Source organism: Rhineura floridana, chromosome 11 (assembly GCF_030035675.1).
Source record: "Rhineura floridana isolate rRhiFlo1 chromosome 11, rRhiFlo1.hap2, whole genome shotgun sequence".
Taxonomy (NCBI): Eukaryota; Metazoa; Chordata; class Lepidosauria; order Squamata; family Rhineuridae; genus Rhineura; species Rhineura floridana.
In genome coordinates this window covers 267346-289855 of record NC_084490.1, presented here as the reverse complement: position 1 = coordinate 289855, position 22510 = coordinate 267346, and the positions used below count along the sequence as shown (strand labels likewise).

The window sequence follows — 22510 nt, the reverse complement described above, 5'->3', positions numbered from 1 at the left end:
TGCAAAATACAGTATATCAATAAATAGGTAATGACCACAAATGTCTGTGTGTGAAAGTGGCGGGGAGGGGACCCCCCTTCTAAACAGCCTGCTTACTGTTTCTAACAGTGAAGAGATGGGGGGGGGCGGAGCAGCGAAGGGAAGGCGTTTTGTGTGTGTGTGTGTCACAGATCCCCCGCCCCCAATATGTGATAAGGTTTCAGGAGAGTCTCCATATCTGGTGCATTCACAAGGCTGAACAGCTGGTGCTGCTGCGGTATATCACCCTCTGTCTCTCTGAGTCTCCCCTGTCCACAAACCACAGCAAAGGCAGCTGTGGAGTGCTGGAGGGATGGGTGTCAGTCCGTGTTTTGTAATGTAATGTAACATTAGGGAATCATCTGTAGGATCTGACTCCAAAGGGATCCAGAAGCCAGTTCAATACATACATAGTAAGGAAGCCCAAATGTATTTTGCACACCATATATTTATAAATATATCTCCATTTACAAGATGCTAATATTGCACATTAGTCAGTCTCAAAGCGGCTCTAGAGGAAATAGGGGTGGGGAGAGTTTGGGTCTAGATCTGGGAGGGGGGTTAGTGGAGGATTTGCCAGAACCCACATTGCCCCTTCTGTCTGTGCTGGAGGTCGCAGCGACCTTGGTGCTAGACCATCACATCCCTGGGCTTCATCACCACGTCAGCCACTCCCCGTGCAGCCCCCTGCGTCAGTCTGGTTGCTAGGCTCCCTCAACTGCTGCCATGTCAACCGTTGCAAAGGGGGCTCCGTCACCGTGCCAGCTGTTGCTAAGCTCCTGACAGAGAGTGAAGGAGGGGAGGGGGCTGAAGAGCAAAGGTGCTATTGCTATGCATTCACCACAAGTGTCACAAAAGTTTTGGGTTGCGTGGGAGACGCCCTGACAGAGTTATGGGGTGGCTATGCCAGTGGTTCCCTGCCTATCCAGACCTAAAACTTTCCCCCCAAAGCTCTCTGCTGCACCACAAAGACATTAACCATCAGGTGCACAAGCTCAGCACCCAGAGAACTCTGGTTTTCATTTTAATCAAGGCCAGCCTTCCAGTCCTCGTGGACCTGGAGTTGAGCTTGCAAAGACGTCACCAGGTGCAGGTAAAGTCTCAGCAGTCAGGCAGGGGTGGCATGAGGAGAATAGCTCCTTGTCCAACCCTTGCAGCTTGTCAGAAGCAGAATAACTGATGAAAAGAACAATTAGCAAATCTAGGCCAATGTTGCTTGATTTACCCAAATGCATTCAGATGGCAAAATCTAGATAGTTTGGTCCATTACTGTGTACACATCCATGCAGGAAGCCTCCTCTAACGCCCCCCCCCGGCTGTCCGTTGTAGACCAGCTGCTCAGTGGAGGAAGACTCTGCCTCCAGACTCTCAGCGACCCATACCAAGGACAAGCCACTGCTCTTGGAGAGCCTTCTCCAGCCCCAGCCCCTTTCTCTGCCATCACCCCAACCAGCTCCCCAGACTCAGCTCCCCAATTGTCGGCTGCTGCCCATGAAGGGCCACCAAGGCAGTGACTGGGGGGGAGGGAGGGGTATTTCTCTCTCTAGTTATCCTCTATGCGGGGTGGAGGGGAGATGGGTGCTAACTCAAGGAGGGGGAGGGTGTTCAAGGGAACCAAGTATTTCCAGGATAAAATGTTAAAAAGGTTCAGAAAGTGCTGTGCTGCAGGGGAGGGGGTCTCAGAGCCGATGGGGAGGGAGGAATGGGGCCACTGCCCCTCCCACTTCTGCCCAGCCCCCTTCTCCCACCCCTCAGATGTCAGCCTCCAGCAGGTACTGTTCAGTGTAGTCCTTTGCCAGCTCCAGCCCCAGTGCCGACTGGCAGAATGTGGCCATCTCTAGCCACAAGTCTGGATCCAGGAACAGCTGACACATGACATTGCCCTGGGGCGCAGCGGGCACCTGGAGGCGAAGGTGGTGAATGAGCTGGCTCTTGACGTGTGCCAGGTTGCGGCCAAAGACATCAATGTTGAGGTAGAACCAGCCTTCGCCCAGCGGGATGGCGAAAGGGTGGGTGCTGAGGGTAGCCACCGTGGGGCAGGATTTCTTATCAACCACCCAGCAGAGGTCTTTCTTCATCAGCAGGCCAAGGTTGCTCTCGGTGGCCTTGAAGGGTTGCCAGTCCTGGATGATGGTCTGGTTGGGCAGAACCTCATGCCGGAAGGTCTCCTTCAGGATCACCTCTGGCACTTCACTCTTCAAGAGCAGCTCTGAGGGCTCCGGGCAGAAGCCACCCTCTGCCAGCACAAGCACGGTGGCATCCAGCCGTGACAGCAACTCCTGGGCACTGAAGCGCACGAGAAGGATCCCCTGAGATGGAGGAAGGGGAGAGGAGAGGTCACAGGGGAGGCCACCAGGGAGGGACTGCAGGCACATGCAGGGGCCGCAGCAGCAGCAGCAGGGACCACTTGGGTTTCCTGTGTTCTCGACCCCTCATGGAGGAGGCAGAGTAGCAAGATTGGAAGTGTGTGAGAGTTCCTGGGTGCTGGTCCCACTCGTTTGTCTGCAACAGCACGTCTCTCTCTCTCTCACACACACACGAATGAAGAGGAACCACATTGTGCAAAGTCACCCATGAACATGCCTGACAGCAGGGTGGGTGGTGGGAATGCTCTGTTTGCTACCAAGGGTGCTTCCAACAGAGCTGGGGGAGGGGCAGAGGGGGACTTCATGCCAAGAGGCACAAGCTGTAGCACGGGGGGTCCAAGTATCCGTGCCCCTTCCCTGCCCCACAGAGGAGCCTGGACTAGCCTGGCTGACACAGGCAGACTCCAGAAGAGCAGAGATTTGTTCTGAGATTACTTCTCCAAATCCTGAGATTAGTGCACATTTAATATTGCATTTTAAGTCTTATAACCTGCCCTAGGACCTCTTGGTGAAAGGCAGGAAATAAATATAAAGGAGAAGAAGCAGAAGAAGAAGGTAAGAAGAGCTGCTGGATCAGGCCAAGGCGACCCATCTAGCCCAGCCGCTTGTTCTCACAGCGGCCAACCGGATGCCCCAAAGGGAAGCCCACAAGCAGGACCGGAGCGCAAGGGCTATGCTCCCCTCCTGCCGTTTCCGGCCACCGGTATTCAGAAGCATCCCGCCTCCGACAGTGGAGGCTGAGCGCAGCCATCGTGGTTAGCCATCAATAGCTTTTCCCTCCATGAATTTGCCTACATTTGCTATCTACATTGGTGACTGTCACTGCTTCTCACGGGAGCAAATTCCATAGTTTGCGTATGCACGGCTGTGTGAAGCTGTCCTTTCTCATGTCTGCTCTGAATCTTCCAACACGCAGTTTCATTGGATGTCCAGGAGTGTTATGAGAGTTTACTTTCTTCATGTCATGCATAATTGTATACAAACTCTATAAACTAAAAAGCCCCAAAGGTTGTAACGTTTCCTCGTAGGGGAACTGCTGCATCCCTTTGATCATTTGGCTTCCCCTTCTCCAACTCTCCAGCGTTCAGGCACTGAGCTAGGCCCTGCAGCCGGAGAGGGACCCAGTTCGAATGTTCCTCCGTGGAAAACACATGCACACAACTCCCACCAAGAAGAAAATGTGCAAAGCAGGGGAAGGTGTACGGAAGACCCTTCCTCCCTGACGCATCTCTTTTTACTGGCAGGAAGGGTTTGTTTTTGCTCATACACCAGGAAACATTCATAGTTGCCCCTGTCCCCACCCACAGCAGTCCAAAGTGGCTATCTCAGGACTGTACCACCTGGTTCCCAACTGCTGCTGCTGCACACTGGTGCTGTTACGGCAGGATTTTGGTGCAGACAATCAGCCCCCTCCCCAGATAGTAGACTGACAGGAGGGTCTGTAGGTGAAGTAATACTTGTTACCATTTAAAGAGGGTAAGGCACCCATTAAGTCCAGAGTCAGAAATGCCCTCGCTGAAACTTGGCTAAGCTGAGAGCTTCCTAGGATAAAATGCCTGCAGGCAAGAGATTTGGGGGGCGGGGTGTCTAGCCTAGTCTGGCATGGAGGGATGCACATAGAGCCACTTCTTGAGTGCCAGGGTCAGCAGCTGTGAAGTGACAGCAAGGCTTCCTCTGGGTGCATGCAGGGTGACTTTCCCTTCATCACCGAGTATCCTCCAGTTTTGAAACTGGACCCAGAGGCCTCCCTCCCCTTTGGAGGGCGCTGGTTTCAAGCAATTAAGCCCAGAGGCCCCACCCTTACTAAAAAGCACATCATCACATACATCACAAGGCAGCCAGTGCAAGGCTGAGCAAAAGTCGAGGCCCTGCCCTGTTGGCCCTTGCTGCGCACTGACAGGGGCAGAATGTTGGGGTAGGTGCCCCCCAAGAGCCTTTCATTCACTCCTACCTCTCCTCATCATCCAAATCAGCCCCAGGGAAGCCTCCAGACTCACCCACCCTGCCTGCTCCCGTGCTCGCCTATTGCTGCTGGCATCTGGGGGGGGGGAGGGGGGAGCTTCTGCCAGGATCTCACCTGACCAAGAAAAGCAGCTCCTATGCGTGTCTGTGGAGGAGGGGCAGCCAGGTGAGGGAGGCAACAGCACACTCACACACACGTTCCCTTCCTGTGCACCCAAAGGGGAAGGGTCTCCTTGCATGAAGAGCCCTGGAACTCTTCCCGCCCCCAGAGAGGGGCTTTGGAAAGGTGTTGAATGGGCTGGGGACGCAATTTTGTCTGTAGTAGCAGTTGTTAAGGTTATTACTTGCCTTTCACCAGACAGGCCCAGGGTGGGGTCACAACAATATTAAAATACAGCACGGAAAACAGTTTAAAAGAAATTATATTCACAGTTAGAGAGGGTCCTAAAAGTCTCTCTCCCAAGTGTCAACGGCTGGGGTGAAGAGGGGCGTCTTGTTGGAATTGTGGGGAAAGCACTTCAAACCGGGTATTTGCACGTCAGAGGGGAGCTAGATATGAGGTCCCCGGGAGGCCCAGCTGCTCCCGTCCTTTGCTCACCAGCTAATCCTCCTTCTGTCAAGTGAGACTCTCAGGGAAGCTGACCACTCCTTCCACACTCTGCTTCTCGTGTCTTCCCCATCTCTGGCAACGAGGAGACCTCTTTACTTTTGTCTCTCTCACCTGCAGCATGAGGGCAATGACCGGGCCTGGCCTTTGCACCTCCAACCTAGCTAGCTAGTCAGAACTTGGCTACAGCGTATTTCTTTCAATAAACGAAGCTTTTCTTATTTTACCAGAGTCTGAAGCCTCAATGATTACAGCAGTAAAAGTCTGGTAAAGTTTCTTGCACACTCAGTTGTGCTGCGGCTTCAGTATAGATGGAAGCTGTATAGTAAAGGTGCCAGACAGGCCTCTGTGCAGAGTTATGGGATTTATGAGGGGCCTCAGGTCAGTTTTGATGGAAATCCATTGACAGAACCTCCGCCATTTCTGCAAATGTGGGGGGGGGAGCATCCCTTAATCTATTCTAAAAACCTGAATATGCTCTCTTGGTGTGAAAAGCACCTCCTATGGAATCAGATTCTTTTTCCGGGGTCTTGTGAGGACCCAGAGTTACAGTAAGCAGCAGGGAATCATCTTCAAGGCCAGCTGGGCAGCTCACCTCTCCCTGGGAGAAAGAAAGCATCCCGTCCTCACTCCACAGCTCTGGGCACTGAATCTTGGGTCTAAGCCTGACACACGCATCGGAAGAGAGAAAAGCTGGCAGCCTGTTTGACATGACAGGATCAGTCCTGGGACATGGAAGTGTAGAGTGCCTCTGAGGCTGTACAAAAAGCACCATCCCTCACTCCACTTAAGTGATCCCTAGTGACTTTGTGCTTACACAGAGTTGTTCCACCACGACCCCACTCCACACTGGCTAGGTACCCAGGACACACCGACTATCCTAGAGGGAGGGAGAGGGGAGGGGGCAGGGGCCTCCATGGTGCCCTCACCTGCTTAGCAATGACGCGGTACTTCTTAAAGTCCTTGGGCCCCAGCTTGTCGTCCCGGGTCAGACGCGACACCTTGACATCTGGGTGCTTCTCCTTCACCATCTCCGAGCAGAAGCGCTGCAAGACGCCAGCCACGCCCTTGCCACGCTCCCAGGGGGCCACGCGCAGGCCCTCCACCAGGGCCGTCTCTCCAGCATCAATGATGTAGACAGATTGGAGCCCGATCTGGTTGTAGATTGGGGGGGAGGGAGGAGGAGGGGCGGGGGGAAGAGAGCAGAGAGTTTAACTCTTAGTGTGCTGGATCGCATCACCTACAATCTTGAACAAATCTGTAATTGGAAAAAATTGTGGTGTTAATTAAACAAAGTAGGCGAGGGAGGGTGGGTGAGGGTGGGTGAGTGAGGAGGGAGGCAAAGAGGAAGGAGTGAAAACGCAGTTCAAGCATCAAGTCTGGGCACGTTATTAAGCAATTACAAAAAAAGAGAACAAAAGGGAGGGATACAGCAAGATCACAGAGTAAGCATCATACTAGTACCATTATGGGTGGGGCCCTTTATGCTACGGGGGTCTCAAGAGCAGAGAAACACAAAGAGGGAGACATTTATTTTGGTAACTTGTGTCCTGAGGCCGAACTGTAAGGATTTAGGATCCGCGCTGCAGCAGCCCCGTCCCGGTCCTCCGAGGGAGCCCCGTCACCTTCCTTGACGGGGGCCTGATCCCCCATACACCTACGTGAATAAAATCCAACGAAAATCATTTGGTTTTTATCCATTGCTTTCTTTACAAAAGAGAGAGAGAGAGAGAGAGAGAGAGAGAGACGGAGGGAGAAAAAGCGAGCCCAGAGTGAAGCTGGAAACATAGAATCCCATGAAATTATCAAGAGGCGGGGGGGGGGGAGAATGAGAGAAAGAGAGAGAGAAAGAGAGAGAGAAAGAGTGCAACGCTGAGGCACCAGAACTGGAGGTTGGGGAGGAGTAGCAGCTGGGCAGGAATCTGCAGCCCTGGGCCTCTCCTCAGTGCCAGGGGGTAACGGAGTGCCTACCAACCACTTTCCATCCACAGATGATCCTGGCAAGCGGGGACTTTATTGCCAACCCTTGCCTTAGGGGGATCTGGCCTCCTCAAGACCCCCCAGAATGGAAAACTGAGAGCACACACAGAGGGAAAGACTGCAAAGAGAAGTTATGGGCTGAGCCACTGTGACAACAGCCCAATTCTCTACCTCTTGGCCACCCCCAGTAGCTGCTCATGCCGAGACGAGGTGGAGAAGCCCACCCTGGGCTAGCTCTCAGATGAGACGATCAGTGGATGTGGACACGCTGTAGGATCACGTGGAGTAGCAGCTCCCCGTAGTAAGGGTGATGGCAGGAAACACCTCCTTAGTTAACAGTGGGAAGTTTCCCCTGCTTTTCACTGTGGTGATGAGGCCTCAAAATCCCCACATTGTCTTCCAATTGTCCCCCCACTGGTGGATTTTGACATGTGTGGGTCCAGGAGGATTTGGGGGTCCTGCTTAAGCCATTCCATTAATTTGGAGCAATCGCCTGGCAGCTGATTGAAAATGACACAGAACCACAGCGTTAGAAGGCGCCTGTCAGGCCTCAGTTGTGGAGCTTTAGCCTTTTGCTTTTCTTTCCTTACACACAGATCTCCTGGAACCCCCTGGGACAAGGAGGGGCGAGGCAGCCTTGAGGCGAAAAACACACACATCCAGTTCCAGTGCCAGGCGTTGCACCCGAGGGTGAGACAGACTGACCCAGAAGCTCCTGGCCCCCCCAGTTCCCCCACCCCACACCCTTTATCAGATGTAGGTGAAGAATGAAATATAAAGAGAGGACTCAAGGGGGGCACCAAAAGACCCCCTCTTCTCTGCCCCCAGAGGCACAGAAGGGGGTGCAAGGAGGTCTCAAGCCGCACAGGATACTACTATGGAGCAAGAGGCAAAGCCTGCCTCATCGCAGCACCATCTAGCAGTGGGAGCAGCAAGTGCTTTCCTTCCCTCAGAAGATCCACTTGGATTGTGGCCACGGCAAGCAGTTTGCCTCCCCCAGAGACAGGAATCTCTGCCCACTTAGAGCAAGCAAAGCTGCCTCCTACCAGTCACACTGCTGGGGTCCATCTAGCTCAGCACTGCCTGGAACGACTGGCGGGGGCTGTCCAAGCCTCTCAGCTTCATCTGGAGATGCTGCTGGGGGCTCCACCGGGGGCCTTCTGCACGCCAGCCAGATGCTCTGCCATGGAGCCGCCAGGGCCCTCCTGATCGCACGCGTCACCGGGCCTGCTTTTGGCTCTACCGCAGCCCCCGCCCTGTCGCACTCCTCCCTCACTGCCTGCTTGGGACTCCCCACAGCTCGGGCTGTGTAAGGGAGCCTGGGTGGAGCCGGCGGGACTCACCCTGTGCTCGGACAAGAACGCTGGAGCTCCTTTCAAACCCCAGGGTCGATGGAGAGCCAAATGAACACCGGCCACCTCTCAACATCCCTGGTTGTGCAGTTCACAAGCACAGCAGGACAGGCATCCTGCCCTTCCCTCCATGCAGGTGGGTGCCTCTCCTGGCTGGTGCTCCTAACAGCCACCAAGGGACCACCCCTCCCTGGCATGAGCCAATCCTTCCAAAGGGCTGCTGGTGGCCATCACAGCAGCTGCAGCAGCAGCCAAAACACTCAAAAGTACACATTCAAAATTCAGCAGAATTGCAAGGGGTTTATTTGAAAATTCATTTTTGAAGGAACAACAGAGTAAATTTGACACCCAGCCAAGGGCATCTTAAGGCAATAAATATTAAGCTTGCCGACTGCGGAGCTCTTGTACACCTGTTTCCTCCCCATAAAAACTGACAGAAGTAATTGGAGATGATGATTAAACATAAACTGGGAGGAGGGGTACATTGATGCAAGCCTGAGGACTGCCTTCCCCCACCCTAATTAATTTCTGTTTGGACCAAGATCCAGGTGCTGAACACAGCGGTTTCTGTGCACCTCCAAGTGTGGCTGTGAGGTGGGAGATGCAGCAGGGGCAGGATCCCTGGGATCTGCTGGATTCTGAATGGAGAAGAGCCAGCTACATCTGTTTCATGCTGGACTCTTTGAAACAAAAGGCGTCGTCCCTGTTGTGGCTCAGCCTGGGCAGCTCTTAGCTTGAGAGTCTGACCACACACACACACCTGGTCCAACCTGGCCTGGACGCCCCCCCATTTGGTGGGTTTCCTGAAGATGAAACGGCTTCCTGTCCATTCCACCACGCAGCCTTGCCCTGTGCATCTCCGCTCTGAAGCCGGGCCCCACTTTCCTCACTGACCCTAGCCCCCAAGTAAAGGCGCACAGAGCGGCAACTCTCCTCTCCAGCTCCATAGCAGTATCCACTGAGACGCGCCCTTCACCCCCGGAGTGGCAGAGCTTCTCCCAGTGCCCTGCGCCCAATTCTTAGCCGAGCCCTCGGCAGAGCAAGGATCCCCACGCCATGCTCACCACAGCTCCATTCTTCTTGGCCAGCACGACGGTGCGGTTGGGCTCACGGATCCAGGAATGGTAGCGGCTGGGGAGATAGTCGAGACCCCCATAGATGCCCTTGGACATGGCCAGGATTTCCTCAAACTCCTTCTCCGTGGCGACTGTGAACTCCAGCTGTGAGTCGGCGCTGGGACTTTCCAACTTCATGGCTACACGGGGTACAGAGTGGCTGCAGGGAGATAAACTTCCATGAAAACCACCCGGGGGGGGCGACAGGATTGGAGCCGCTGTGGGGGGTCCCCAAGTTCCTGAGGCCTCTGCAAACAAGCCAGTTAGACAGACACAAAGGGCCAACGGGGCGGGACAGGAATGGCCAAAGGCATGCTGGTGGCTGAGGTGAAGGACCCGATGGCGGCCAACCCCCCCGACCCCCAATTCCAAATACAGAAGCCAAGAGCCTGGCAGCTGAATGACTGGCCATGGGGTGCAATCCACCGCCACACCAGAAGGCAGCCAGGCCCACTCACGGGGCGCAGGGCAGGCTGCGTGCGGCACACTTAGCTCTGCCCTCAAACGGAGGGAAACGCCCAGGAGAGCTGAGGAGGCATGGCTGGGGGGCCTTCCCCCCTCACCCCTCCCAGCACCCACTCACTCTGCCTAATGAAGAGGCAGAACCAACAGGCACCCACCTGTCGCAATGCAGCTCTCTCAGTCTGATGGGGTGGGGTGGGCCGTAGCTCAGTGGGGAGAACACCTGCTTTGCATGCGGGATGGTCCCAGGTGCAATTCCCCCACGGCATCTCCAGGACGGCTGGGAGGAGAGACTCCTGCCTGCAACCATGGAGAGCCATTGCTGCCTGCCAGTGGAGACAGCACTGTGCTAGTATGCTGTGTTCCTAGGTCTGAGTGAGGAGTGGGGCAACTGGCTCTGGGGTGAGGCAAAGAGGCTTCCTGTCTGGTTGCCAGCCACTCCACAGCCTTTATGGGCTGTTGCTACTTGGGTGGATGGGGCTGCATATATAAGCCTCTCTGCCCTCTTTGGTCTTCAGCCCCTCACGGAGATCAGGCAGGTGGGCCTTGCTTGGCAATCTTCTCCCAGGCTCCCCCCAAGGGCATGTGACTCCCACTCACCCCTCCCCGTGAAAACATTTTCATGCAGGGGGCTTTCTGGGGTGAGGAGGAGGGTTGCTTGGTCTGCTATGACCTCCCCCCCAACCAGGTTCTTGTTTCTCTCTCTGCTGTATATCTTTGTTTTTAAATATGCCTTTTCTCCCCCATATCTGCCTTAGATGTTATTTTGGGCAGAACGCCAAGAGTTTGAGGATACATAAATATACAAACAAGCAGAAAACTTATTATGGGCAGACTTTGTTCATTATTGCCTGTAAAGGCAGAATTGTGTGTCAATACAAAACCATCGCTGTTGCTACTTGATCAAAATCATGTTTGCTGGAAAACAAATGTTTCTGGGTGCATTAAAAAGCAAAAGCAAAAATGCATTTTAAAAGGTGAACTAACCAGGATAAGTTGCTTTACAGTACAGAACAAACATTAGGATGACTGGCTGCTCAAGAAAATGTCAAACTGCATAGGCCTGAACTTCAGTGAGGAATACGAAGCTCGAGGGGGTTGGGAGTTACCTGTTTTCCAACTCTGTGCTGAACAATTAAACTACAACAACAACAACAATGATAACCAGAATTAAACCTGGCCATGCAAATATGCCCCTTGATATTACTCTCATTTTCCCCATAAGCTCCATAATCTGTTGGGGTAAAAATGCAAATATTAACTCTGCAATGGCACCCACATTGTACTGGCATAATACTGGGATTCCCATGGGAAAGACTAGATTGCCAGTTCAGTGTTCATTCCATTAAACAAGAATGGCAAAGGAGCCCCCTCTCTCTCCCTGGGTGCACTGAATCTGGGCCCCTCTGGGAGTCCCATTGTGGATGGGGCTGTGGCTCAGTGCCTGAGCATTTGCCTCGCATGGAGAAGGTAACAGGTTCAGTCCCCAATGGCATCTCCAGATACAGCTGTGAAAGGCTCCCTGCCTGTAACAGCTTGTGTTTCCTGCTTCCCTGACCCAGCCAGTGTGAATGTAGCCTTTGCTCTTGCTTGCCCTGCAAGAGCATAAGGGGAGGGGAGCCTGGGTGTGTGTGAGCGGATGTCAGAGCTCTTCAAGTTGATTAAGTGGGCAGCTCCGGCTGAAGCAAGAACCCTAACCCTAACCCTGATGACAGGGAAGGAACATCACATTGTCAATGGTTCTATATTATTCTGCAGAAGGAAAAGTGAGTTTTTAAACTGTCTAGAGGGGATGCTGGAAGGAGAAGCAGCCTTCTCCAAGTCTGTTGGCTTCTGAAGCTTGCAGGAGGTTGCTTTGGGGGTAGCTGTGATAGGTGCTTCCTGATGGACTCCTCACATTCGCAACAAGCTGAAAATTTAACAGCCAAAAGCAGCAGCGACAGTGCCAGAAATCTCGTGGGGAGCCTTTTTCCCCCCAGGAAAGAGCAAGCACTAGCTTGCCTGGACTCCCAGACAATTTGGGGGAGGCAGTATTAAGTCTAATTTTTCTTTTTTGCAGGACTTATTTTTCTGCAACTCTCCTGGTATAGAAAGAGGGAGAAAGTGGCTCAGTGGGCAACGATGTTATTGTTTGAAAATGACACTTCAGGGTCCCTGTGGCTGAGGTGCCTCTTGCAAGCTTCCTGTCCACTACACATTGGCCACAATCCACAGCGCTCTTATTCTGGAGTTGCCCATGGCAGCACAGGTACTTCCTTCCCACTTAACAGTTGCCCCATTTGCATTTGTCAAGAACTTGTAAGAAACTGAATGCCAACAGACTAAGCCCTCCAGCGACATCCCTGCTGCTCCAGAACATGTTTAGAGATCCAGAGAAGCACCTAAATGAGCTCCCCCCCCCACCTGCCTGCATGTATTCCAGGCCAGGGGCTGCATCCCAGTATTTGAGCTTGCAAACCATCGTCTCTCCTGCATACCCACACAAAGTCTCTCCCAAGCACCCATTTTACTATGGCACCCCAAAGGTGAAGGAACTGAGCGGGTCTGAATCCCTGTGAAATGTAGAGGGTCCATTTCATGTCATGCATTTAGAAGCAGGGTGTCCACAGGCTTCCACTTTTCCAGTAGGGACTGATGAGTATGGGAAAAGAAGCAAAGTGGTGCAGCTCGCACCCCAAATATTTTAATGTTCTTGGGAGGTAAAATATACAACCAGGGAGTAACCCCCAAATAAGAGTATATTGCAAGGCACAGCAAGTTACAATCCTGACTCTCACAGATGGTGCCCCCCAAACCATTGATGTTCTCCTAGTGTTGTTACCTGGCCCTCCCCCAAATCCAAACCCACACCTGCCTGCCCCCTCCATCCTGCACGTGCTCCGACTGCTCTTCCAAAGCCTCTGCCCCATCCCACCCTCACTCCTCCAGAGCCAGCTATTGTGCCTGAAATCTACAATTCCTGCAGTTACAGCCATTTATGAGAAATTCAACATCAGATTTCTTTTTTAAGAAAAACCTCTGCTTTACGGGTTGTGTGACTGGACTGAGCCGCTCCCAGGATAGCAGTCGCTGGTGGTGTGGTGGTCCTGGTGCGCCTGTGGGGCTCTGGCAGCCTCTTGCCTCACCCAGGGGGTCCAGCCACAAACACTTTGGAGACAAAATCAGGACAATTAGGGGGATTTTAATTTAGTCCACCTAGGGAGAGGGAAGGGGAGGAGGCGAGGAAAGCAAACAGATTCTTTTTCAGATTACTTTAAAACAAAAAGGAAATGCATTTTACAAAAGGTTCAGAGATTTACTTTCCCCTGCAAGCCCTTCTGCAAAGACCAACCCATCTCTCTCTCACTGACACACAAAGCCCTTTCCTACTCTGCTATGGGACTCACCTCACACCCTCAGGGGTGACACCATTATCTGTGTTCCTTTAGCAACCTGCAGAGAGGCACTCAGAGCATCACCCAAGCTGGGGAGGGCACTTTAGTAGACCAAAGTGATCAATTAATTATTGCTTTTCCAACGCTCATTTGTGTTATTGCAAATTGTAACCCACTTGGAGTCTTAGAATCATAGAGTTGGAAGGGGCCTATAAGGCCATCAAGTCTAACCCCCTGCTCAATGCAGGAATCCAAATCAAAGTATTCCCAACAGATGGCTGTCCAGCTGCCTCTTGAAGGCCTCCAGTGTCGGAGAGCCCACTAACTCTCTAGCTAATTGGTTCCATTGTCATATGGCTCTAACAGTTAGGAAGTTTTTCCTGATGTTCATTCGAAATCTGGTTTCCTGCAACTTGAGCCCATTATTCTGTGTCCTGCACTCTGGGACGATCAAGAAGAGATCCCAGCCCTCCTCTATGTGACAACCTTTCATGTGCTTGAAGAGTGCTATCCTATCTCCCCTCAGTCTTCTCTTCTCCAGGCTAAACACGCCCAGTTCTTTCAGTCTCTCCTCATAGGGCTTGGTTTCCAGTCCCCTGATCATCCTTGTTGCCCTCCTCTGAACCTGTTCCAGTTTGTCTGCATCCTTCTTGAAGTGCGGAGACCAAAACTGGATGCAGTATTCAAGATGAGGCCTAACCAGTGCTGAATAGAGGGGAACCAATACTTCCTGCAATTTGGAAACTATACTTCTGTTATTGCAGTCTAAAACAGCATTTGCCTTTTTTGCAGCCACATCTGCTACTGTTGGCTCATATTCAGCTTGTGATCAACAGCAATCCAAGGTCCTTCTTGCATGTAGTATTGCTGAGCCAAGTATCCCCCATCTTATAACTCTGCATTTGGCTTCTTTTTCCTAGGTGTAGAACTTTGCACTCATCCCTGTTAAATTTCATTCTGTTGTTTTCAGCCCAGTGCTCCAGCCTATCAAGATAACTTTGAAGTTTGTTTCTGTATTCCAAGGTATTAGCTATCCCTCCCAATTTTGTATCATCTGGAGGTTTGATAAGCATTCCCTGCACCTCCTCATCCAAGTCATTAATCGAAATGTTGGAGAGCACTGGGCCCAGGATTGAGCCCTGCGGTACCCCACTCTTTACTTCCCCCCAGTTTGAGAAGGAAACACTGATAAGTACTCTTTAAGTATGATTCTGTAGCCAACTGTGGATCCACCTGATAGTTGTTCTATCCAACCCTCATCTAGCTAGCTTGTTAATCAGAATATCATGGGGCACTTTGTCAAAAGCTTTGCTGAAGTTGAGATATATTATGTCCACAGCATCCCCAGTCTACCAGGGAGGTTGACTTATGTACGAATTCCTTCAAGTTGATCCCGACTTATAGCGACCCTATGAATGGTGTTTTCATGGTAAGCGGTATTCAGAGGTGGTTTACCATTGCCTTACTCTGACGCTAAGAGGCAGAGACTGGCCCAAGGTCACCCAGTGAGCTTCACGGCTGTGTGGGGATTCAAACCCTGGTCTCCCAGGTTGTAGTCCCACACCTTAACCACTACAAGTCTTAAGGACTGGGGCTGGCAGGGTGTGTGTATGTGTCCTTATGTAGCGAAAGAAGGAACTGTGATATCAGCAAATAAAACAGTGGCCAGTTCCTTGGGGCCATTGTTGGGAGAGACAATGATGACTACAAGGGACTTTGGAAACATAAGTCCAGTCCTTGTTTGCATTTCATCTCCAAACACCCTTGACCTAGGTAGGGGCCTGCATCTGAGATGTTGGCCCACGGCTCCCTTGGCAACTGGTCATGAATATTCCATGACATGGAACTCGAGGCCTCTTCGAGGCAAAAGAGGTGTGGAACCTAACACCAGCCGGGAACACTGAAGACCACCTGTGCACAGGTGGAAGGGGGCCGGGTACAGTAGGCATCTACCACTGTTGAAGGAGGGGTTTCATGTGAGGCAGGTCTCAATACCTCTCCCCGCCCCCCTCTTACTTTCAGTGTCCAGCCTTGGGACACACGATGAAACACTAGCCAAGGCAGAAAGATTTCTGCTCCTTGCAGAGGGCCTTCTCCACAGTTCTGAGCTTAGGAGCTGAACCCTGCAGGTCAAAGGGAAGTGGCTTCTCCATAGCCACAAGCCCCTTTCTCTTTGCAAAGTAATCTCTCTGTGGTGGAATGGCAAACCCAAAGGAAAGGGGTGCCGGGGTCCCTTCTGAGGCTATGGGGGCGAGGGTGCTAGTTTTACATACTGTCCAAAGGGGCTCCAACAGCTCCCCTGCCCCAAGACCCTTACACACAAAAGAAGACCCCGGGGGCAGCTGGCTCAGGCCAAGGGGGGCATCATCTGGTCCAGCACGTCCTGTTTCTCCCAGCAGCCAGTCAGATGCCCATCAGGAGAAGCCCTCAAGCAGGACCTTTGCGCAACAGCAGAGCTGTCCCCACTTGTGATGCACAGCAACTGACATTTGGAAGCACTTTTTGCCTCCTTTCTTCCTAGCTTCATAATGCACTCTGTCACTGTATTTGTTTCTCTGGAAGATGCTTTAAACCTGGTTGAAAAAGTGGGATATAAATATAACTTGGAGGTTTTTAACCCTCTCCTGTCATGCTTTCACTAAGATAGCTGTTACAACGAGGGAAGGGCTGGCACAATCATTGAGGTGCACTCGGGACCTTTCAGGTGCCAAAATCGCAAGGATGCCTGCCTCAGTCCTGCAGGTGTCTCAGAGGAAAGAAGAGCTGTTGCCGCCGCTGCCACCAGAGCTTTTGAGGGAGACGCACAGAGGCAGCTGAGCTCATAGGGGGATTGATGGCTCTCTCCCCACATGTCCCGAGGGGCATGACGGGAGGAGTGACTGAGTCTCCTGATCTGCACCAGCTGCCCAGAGGCGACATTATAAAGAGCAGAGCAAGACACGACTGGCAATAGAAAGGGAAATGAGCAAGAAATATTCCAGTCAACTTCTCATCATAGCTTGATGTGCTATTGCGATGCTCCCAGGTGGCTGTGAGTGGCAGAGTCGGAGAAAGCAACAGTTTCATTTGACCAGAGCAGCAAAACAGCAGCAGCTCTGTCAGGGTGGCTCTGGAGAAGAGGGGCAGAGCAGAGAAGCCCTATACACACATGCACATATACACGCACCCCCCCAAATGCTCCACTGTCCTTGTGAGCCAAGAATGCAGTGGGACGGGCAGCCCTTCAGCTCAATTGTGGCCACTGAATGTCTCAGAGAACCATCTTTGAGTGTGCCCACTGGAAAACTGTCTTTCAAGTGGTTCAGCCCAACCCAATCTGTTCACACACATCCCGTTTTGAAAGGGGCCTGACCCAATCCTGTCTTTGCTGAGTTCCTTACTTTTCTGGCGTTCCCATTCCCTTGGCTGCTGTCCTCAATGTACAGCCTGCAAGGGGGCGGGAGAGAGAGACTGGGTCAGGGACCCACCATGGGAGATCCCCTCCCTGAGAGTCTCTATCACACACACTGCCCCTGAGACAGTGCAGAGGCCCACAGAGGAGTGTGTAACTTGCCCTGGTGTCGTCGCCCTGCCAAGCGGTGAGGTTAATCTTCCTTCTGCAAATAAGCAGAAATCCCAGGCGGGCAAGAGTCATGAGGGCCATCTTGACAGGTCCTTAGATGCACACAGTGGCACATTTCTCCTTAGTCATTGGGCAACTGCACCCACACATTCACCCATCCCCTGGGAACAGAAGTGGCCTGATGGGAAACCAGCCCCATCACCTTAACTCTGCCCCTTTTGCCAGCCGCGGCCATTGATGCTGCTGCTTGGGGAACGGCTGCAGCTCAGCAGTGGAGCATCGCTAGGCCTGCAGAAGGCCCCGGGTTCAATCCCCAATGGCAGCATCTCCAGGAAGAGCTGGGAAGGACGCCTGCCTGAATCCCCAGCCAGCTGTTGCTGCCAGCCAGTGTAGATCCTCTTGAGCCAGATGCACCAAGGTTCTGACTCAGCCTAAGGCAGCTTCCTCTGTTCGCTTGGGCACGGCATCCAGAGTGGAGAGGGACTCACTGTGCTGCAGAGGGAGGCACCACGACAGCTCTGGGGTGGTGCGCCTGCTCTGCCCGAAGGAGAAAGGCCCTGGCTTCAATCTCAAAAAGAAAAAAGGATTGTGGGTTGCAGGGGAATCTGCTAGAGAAGACCCAGGAGAGCTGCTTGCACTTTGAGTAGCCAACCCTGGGGTGGATGGACCCACAGTTGGGGTCCCCATAAGGTGCCCTTCTCTGTCCTTTATCTGCACATAAACTTTGGGGGAGGCGGGGGGGGGGAACTGGTCAGCCAGCGCTGAAAGGGCTCCTCCAGCCCCCACCCAGACAAAGTCCCCTCCTTCTGCCCTGGGGAAATGTCCCCCCCCCAAAAAATCATGTGGGTTTGAGTCCTGGAGGGGAGAGGCCTAAATAGCAAAAACGGAACAAGACCATGAACAACTGACAGGATTCTGAGGGTCGGGAACACCAAGGAGACCAGACATGTTCCTGCCTGTCCTCTCTCTCCCTCTAATTGCATCATCATCATCATTAATTACCCACCCTGCACCCAAAGGTCCCAGGGTGGGATACAACACTTTTAAAATACAGCATTAAAACATTTTTAAAAACCCTAAAATCCCAAAATAGGGTGAGTCCTAAAAACATACTCTCAGGTGTTGAAGGCCAGGGTAAAGAGGTGCATCTTCACCATTCACCTAAAACTGTATGGTGAGGTTGCCAGACACACCTGTGTGGGGAGGGAGTTCCACAACTTAGGGCCCGCCACAGAGAATATCTTATTCCCAATCACTGTGATAATGGCCATTCCACCCCCCCCAAAAATGGACTCATCTTTCTGCCTTATATACCCACCCCTCTCTATGACTAAGCAGCACTTGGCACATGTTCGCCCCCCCTTCAAGTCACAAGAGCTCTCTCTTCCCCCCCCCCCACACAGCATGACTGGGCAAAGTGCATGCAAAAATGGAAATGGACTGCCTTCAAGTCGATCCCAACTTATGGCGACCTTATGAATAGGGTTTTAATGGTAAGCAGTATTCAGAGGGGGTTCACCATTGCCTCCCTCTGAGGCTGAGAGGCAGTGACTGGCCCAAGGTCACCCAGTGAGCTTCAGGGCTGTGTGTGGGTCGGATCTCACCTCACCCATGCAAAGGACTCCCTTTGGGGGTGGTCTAGACATTCCAAACGGTGCAAACTCCAGCCACCGCATTATTGGTTGGTGCCAGGCAGTCAACACATATTACACCGATATTGTACCAGTTGCGCTGGTTCCCAGTGCATTTCTGAGCTCAATTCAAGATGCCGGTGGTGACCTGTAAAATCCTGAATAGTTTAGGACTGGGTTACCTAAAGGACCACTTGCACCCATGCCAGCCTGCCCACCCCAGGAGATGTGCAGCACAAGCCTGTTTAATGCACATTACCACCACTGATGGATATTTGGCTGGCAGGCAAATCTCATAACAGGGCCTTCTTAATGATAGCCTGACAATTATATAAATTGATAAATCAAGCCACATACAAATAAATAATGGTTTTAGTGGAGATGAAGCAGGTCCTATTCCTTGTGGCCTTGAAACAGGTCCTGAAGACCTACTTCTTCCCGAAGGCCTTTGCTGCTTGATATAACAAGGGCTACAAACTAGGAGCAGCTGTTATGGAGTTTTAATGTTACATGTCGTAGTGTACTTCCGTGCTGGTTGTTAGGCCTTTAGTGCTGTGATTCAGTTTTATATCGTGCTGTCCAGGGGACCTGGGCCTGGACTCCCCAGAGGCAAGTCTTTAGGCAAGTGGTGTGCCACAAACTAGGTAGATCCCCTCCTTAGGCTGTCGGGGGGGGCTGGGGGGGCAGAACCTGCTGCCTCCCTCCCCTCCCCTGAGGAGACAGACTCTGATGCTCAGTCCGCAGCCACCTTGCCTGTGGAAATCCAGAGACCCCGAGGAGGGAGACACTCCCTGGTGGTGCCGCCAGTCCACGGTGCCCAAGCCCTGCTGCTGCAGATGCAGCCAGCTGTGCCAGGATCTTGTGGAGGCATCAGACAGGGACGTTTGGCCTCAGCTGCAGAAGCACTAGCTGTGGTCCTGGGCCCACTCCTGGCCTGGCCTTAGCCAGCACCCCCTCAGGGATGGGCATCCTTGTGGATCACAACACTCGGACGTTGATTCTTCTTGTATGTTGGGAGCCACTTTGTGGAACATTGTTCTCAAAATGCGGGTAATAAATCCACTTTTAATCATTAATAATCAGAAGAGCCCTTCAGCAGCAACTGGCTCAGGCCAAAGGGGGCTATTGTAGCGGCTGGCCAGGCTCCTCATTTGGGAAGCCCACAAGCAGGACCTGAGCACAACAGCAGCAGCGCTCTCCACACTTGCGATTCCCCATAAGGGGCATTCAGGGACATTCACTGCCTCCAACAGCGGATATAGAACATAGCCATAGTGGCTAATAGTCACTCCTCCTCCACCTCCTCTGTGGGCTGCTCTTTTAAATGCATCCAAGCTGGTGGCCAGCACTGCTTCTTGTGACAGCAAACCTCGTAGTTTAACTTTGTGCCAAGTGAAGAAATCTTTTCTTTTGTCCAGGGACTTGGGGGGGTTAGACTCCTTACTTTTTTGGGAGCAGGGTCCCTGTGTCTCCAGCATCCTATGACCTAATCAGCATGAAAGGGAAGTGTGTGAGCCATGGAGAAGAGTATTCTAAGATATCTCCTTGTCCTTTCCTGCTGATTGGAACCAATCAGAGAGAAAGGAGGTGAGTGAGCCACAGAGAAGACTCTTTTCAGTAGCTAACACTCTCCCCATTCATGGTTATTGGCTCCTAGGGACATCTGTTGTTCTGCGAGAAGACATCAACAAGGATCTCATTCTCAGCCCCACAGCAAAAAAGGGGCATGCCTGTGACTATCATGAAGGGGGCCCTGCACTTCTGAATTGCCACTACGCTACTGTTTTTGTCTTTCCTGAATCTCCACAACTTGCAGCTTCATTGGATGACACTCCCACCCACCCCACTGGGTTCTTGGCCTTCTGGTACCCTCCACTGCCCGAAACTCCCACCAGGCCGGCTTCCTAAGGTAGATTCACCTGCTACAGGAGAGAGGCATCTGTGCTTGACTTGGGGGGAGCTCTCCCTTGATACCCTTGGCATGACCTCTGCCTCCAACCCCCCCCAATATCCCTCACCTCCCACCCACCACTGATGTCTCACAATCAATCCCTATCTATTCCCCCTGGGAATTAATCAGGAACTGCTGCAACTGAAGAGAATGGAAATTAACGGGGGTGGGGGGGACACGACGGCGGATTAAATCCATCACCTCACCAGCCCAGCCTCCTCCTCCCCCCTCCCCTACACTGAACCAGTTCCATATAAAGCAGATGGTGCGGGGGGGGGGAGCGGGGAGAAACATGGGGCTTTGAAGCAATTGGGAGAGATTCTGCCCCCCCCAGTTCCAACTGGGAAAATCAGGGTGGGGGTGGCAATGAGACCCGCCTCCGCCTCCATCTCCCCTCCCTCTCCGCCCCCTCCCGAGGGCTCCATCTGTGCCGATGAGCCCCCCCTTCCCCAAGTCACGTGCCCAGCCCTATAAATAGAAGGTTGAAGAGAAGGAAACGCAACACCAACCCCTCCCGTGGAGATGCGGGGGGAGAGAGAAAGAGAGATAATGATGGCATAAGAAGCCGGCCCGCAGCTGGGATGCAACTGTGACACCCCCCCAGCTCAGCATCCATGGGCAGAGCGACCACTATTCCTCCTTACAGGAAAATCCTGCCCCCTCCGCAGGCAAAACCATAGACACCTCTCGGGAGGGCTTCAGTCAGAATATAAGGGAGGAGTGAGGGGCTCGAAATGCCTCCTCCCCGCAAAATGGGGGTGGGAATAATGGCACGAGGAGGGAGAGGGGGTGGAAGGGGGTCTTCCCAGCTAAGCAAGGAACGGGGGGGAAAGAGAGACTAGTTTTAGTGGCATCGCCCTCCCCCTTTTAGGGGTGATGGTGGGGGCGGCTGAGCGCCCTCCCAGCTCATTTCCACCGACGGGTGATCCCCCCTTCCCGCGGTCGGGAGCAAGACAAGACTGGGAGGGTCCTGCAAGGCTGAGGGGGTGGTAATGAAGGGAAACCCTCTCACGAAAGTGCCCCCAAGAGCCGGCGGCTCCCCTGCCCCCTCCCATCTATTATCCCCAGACGTCCCCCCCGTTCCGTCCAAGGGACGCTCTCCAACCCCCCCGCAAATCCCCCCAGAGCCCCCTCCTTTACATTCAAGCTAAATACAATGAGTGCCCCACAAAAAAGCCCCCGCCGCCGCGTGGGATGCATGGGGGGAGCATTCTGGGCCGATGGAGGCGAGAGGCCCCCCAGTACCTGCAGCACGCCAAGAAGAAAGGGAGGAAGAGCCGAGGGCAGCCGAGCGGACGCTGGGAAGCAGCCTCGGCAGGGTGGCTGGGTCCGTCTCTCCCTTCTAGTCCCCTTTTCTCCCCCGGCTGCGCGCCGAGACCTCCTCCGCCTCCCCCTATAAAGATGGGGATAAGCCCCGCCCACTTCTGGGCAAGCCACACCCTCACCTCGCCGCAAGGGGGGCCGTCCCGGGGGGGGGGTCGCTGCCTCCGCCGCTTCCCACGTTCGCGATGTGGAGGGAGGAGAGGCCACTTGGGGACAAGGGCGGGAGATGCGACCCCCGCGGAGCGCACGCTGCGCTGGAAGCCCCGAGCCCCCCCGACGTGGGGTTAGGGGAGGTGGCCCCGGGGCAAAAGACGTACGCCGCTCCTGCCTGGCCCGGTCACGGCGCAGGGCTTGCAAGCGCGCACCCCGCGGAAGGTGGCCGGGGCCGGAGCCCTTTGCCAGGAGGCCCTCGTGAAGGACCTGGGGGCTGCCTTTCACGGCTCCCTCCGCCTGACCCCCCCCCCCCGTCACTGCCGAGCTAGCTTCTGGCGACGTTCGGCGGTGGCTCGCGACCCCCGGTAGCTGCCTCCCCCTCGAGAAAAGCTCCCCGCCCCCTTTTCTGTCTTGCAATACGCGGGTGGGCCGCAGCCTTCGGCTGAACAGGGGTACGGCGTATGAAGGAGAGTAGCGAGGAAGCGCCTCTGGCGTGGAGGGCGCCTGGACCGGGGAACTCCCTGCCTCAGGAGAGAGGCCGGCCTCCGCCCCGGCGGCGTCGCAGCGCCAACCGCTGGACCCTCTCGGGGCTCCTCTCGGGCCGGCCGCTTTTCGGGCCGTCCTTTCGCTTGACGTGGAGGGGGACGTACGCCC

At 53.6% G+C, this 22510-nt stretch overlaps 1 protein-coding gene across 4 annotated transcripts; it reads right to left on the bottom strand.

The window, feature by feature from the left end:
- Positions 1-446: 446 nt before the first annotated feature.
- On the bottom strand, positions 447-21760 carry NAT16 (N-acetyltransferase 16 (putative)). Of its 4 annotated transcripts, none has more exons than XM_061590197.1 (5): positions 21626-21760; positions 12879-13009; positions 9350-9560; positions 5883-6107; positions 447-2327 (listed from the first exon to the last, which is right to left on the bottom strand). In XM_061590197.1, the coding sequence occupies exons 3-5, from the start codon at positions 9536-9538 to the stop codon at positions 1770-1772; spliced, it is 972 nt and encodes a 323-aa protein (XP_061446181.1). In that variant the 5' UTR covers positions 9539-9560; positions 12879-13009; positions 21626-21760; the 3' UTR covers positions 447-1769. The 4 variants fall into 4 exon arrangements, with proteins under 4 accessions (XP_061446181.1, XP_061446180.1, XP_061446179.1 ...); XM_061590196.1 differs by having other exon boundaries at positions 12890-13009; XM_061590195.1 differs by lacking the exon at positions 12879-13009.
- Positions 21761-22510: the final 750 nt, after the last annotated feature.